We start from the raw sequence: 1,056 nt of genomic DNA, 5'->3' as shown, positions 1-1,056 counted from the left end.
CTTGCGCCGTCGCCCCAAACCACGCCAGAGCGGCGGCGCCAAGCACCGAATTGACCGCAGCCGCCAACCACTCCAGATCCAAGCCGGCGGCCGCCCTCCACCCAGACCACTGTCGTCCCCCTTCCCAAGCACTCCAGAGCGGCGCCACCGAGACGCCACTCCAGACCACAAGCGGCGACCACCCTCCTCCGCCGAATGTCTTCCCTCACCACCACCCATCTCGCGAGCTTCCTCCCCGACCAGGCCTCCTCCCCACAAGCTTCACCAGAGAACCTAGCGGGGACCCCTCCTCTACGTCCTCTACCCCAGGCAGCGGAGCGTCGACCCTCCTCGCAAGCAGCTCTGCCTTTCCCCGGACAGCGCTGCCTTCTCTACTTCCTTGCTCCAACCACGAGAATTTGACAGGTGATATTTCCTAGATCACTGCAGAAATTGGTGTGTAGCTCTAAAATCTATGTATGTAGTCTATTAATTAATCTGGGAAGGGTTCCTCAAAAACAACGCTGGTCATCAAGGATCATCCAATCCTGAAATTGGTAAAACTTGAAGGTTAGCAAAAGTGGCGGAGCTTCAAAGAAAATATTGGGCGGACCAGGCAAAGGGTGTACATATTTTTTTATAGATTCTGAGTCATAGGCATTTTAGTATATAATACAGGATTACAAGATGGAGCGAGCATACATGTATATATCAATTCATAAATTGTGATTGAGCTTGCTTATCATTGCTTATGGCTACAAAATATATTTTGTGATATTTAAAATGTTAAGAACAATTGGGTGAACACTCAGGCTATCTATCTAATGAAGCAATTGCAGGAAAATTAGATGTATAGTGCAGTACTATTTGCATCTAATTCATGTCTTCAATTGAGTGGAACAACCAAGCTATCTATCCAGGACAGTATGATGGACAGAATAAGCATATGGATAATCTGTATCTAACTCCTTCGTTGAACTCGGAATTTGGGAAAACAAATTAGATTACCTGTGATCTCTTGCTGAATCGTAGTTGCAGGGAAATTAGATGGAGTGGTTTCCCGTATGGTGAGTCGGA

The 1,056-nt window shown here is 47.6% G+C and overlaps 1 protein-coding gene across 1 annotated transcript in view; it reads left to right on the top strand.

Moving 5' to 3' along the window:
- The window catches only part of LOC119356068, a 71,063-nt gene that overhangs the window by 64,777 nt on the left and 5,230 nt on the right, over nucleotides 1-1,056 (top strand). Inside the window, exon 2 of the mRNA XM_037622970.1 lies at nucleotides 77-405. Coding sequence (XP_037478867.1) covers nucleotides 77-405 — 329 coding nt within the window. The remainder of the gene's footprint in view (nucleotides 1-76; nucleotides 406-1,056) is intronic.

The sequence above is a fragment of the Triticum dicoccoides genome, chromosome 1A (genome assembly GCF_002162155.2).
Source record: "Triticum dicoccoides isolate Atlit2015 ecotype Zavitan chromosome 1A, WEW_v2.0, whole genome shotgun sequence".
In the NCBI taxonomy this organism is placed as follows: Eukaryota; Viridiplantae; Streptophyta; class Magnoliopsida; order Poales; family Poaceae; genus Triticum; species Triticum dicoccoides.
Note: the sequence above shows the minus strand (reverse complement) of the source record. Positions and strands in the feature narration are given on the sequence as shown.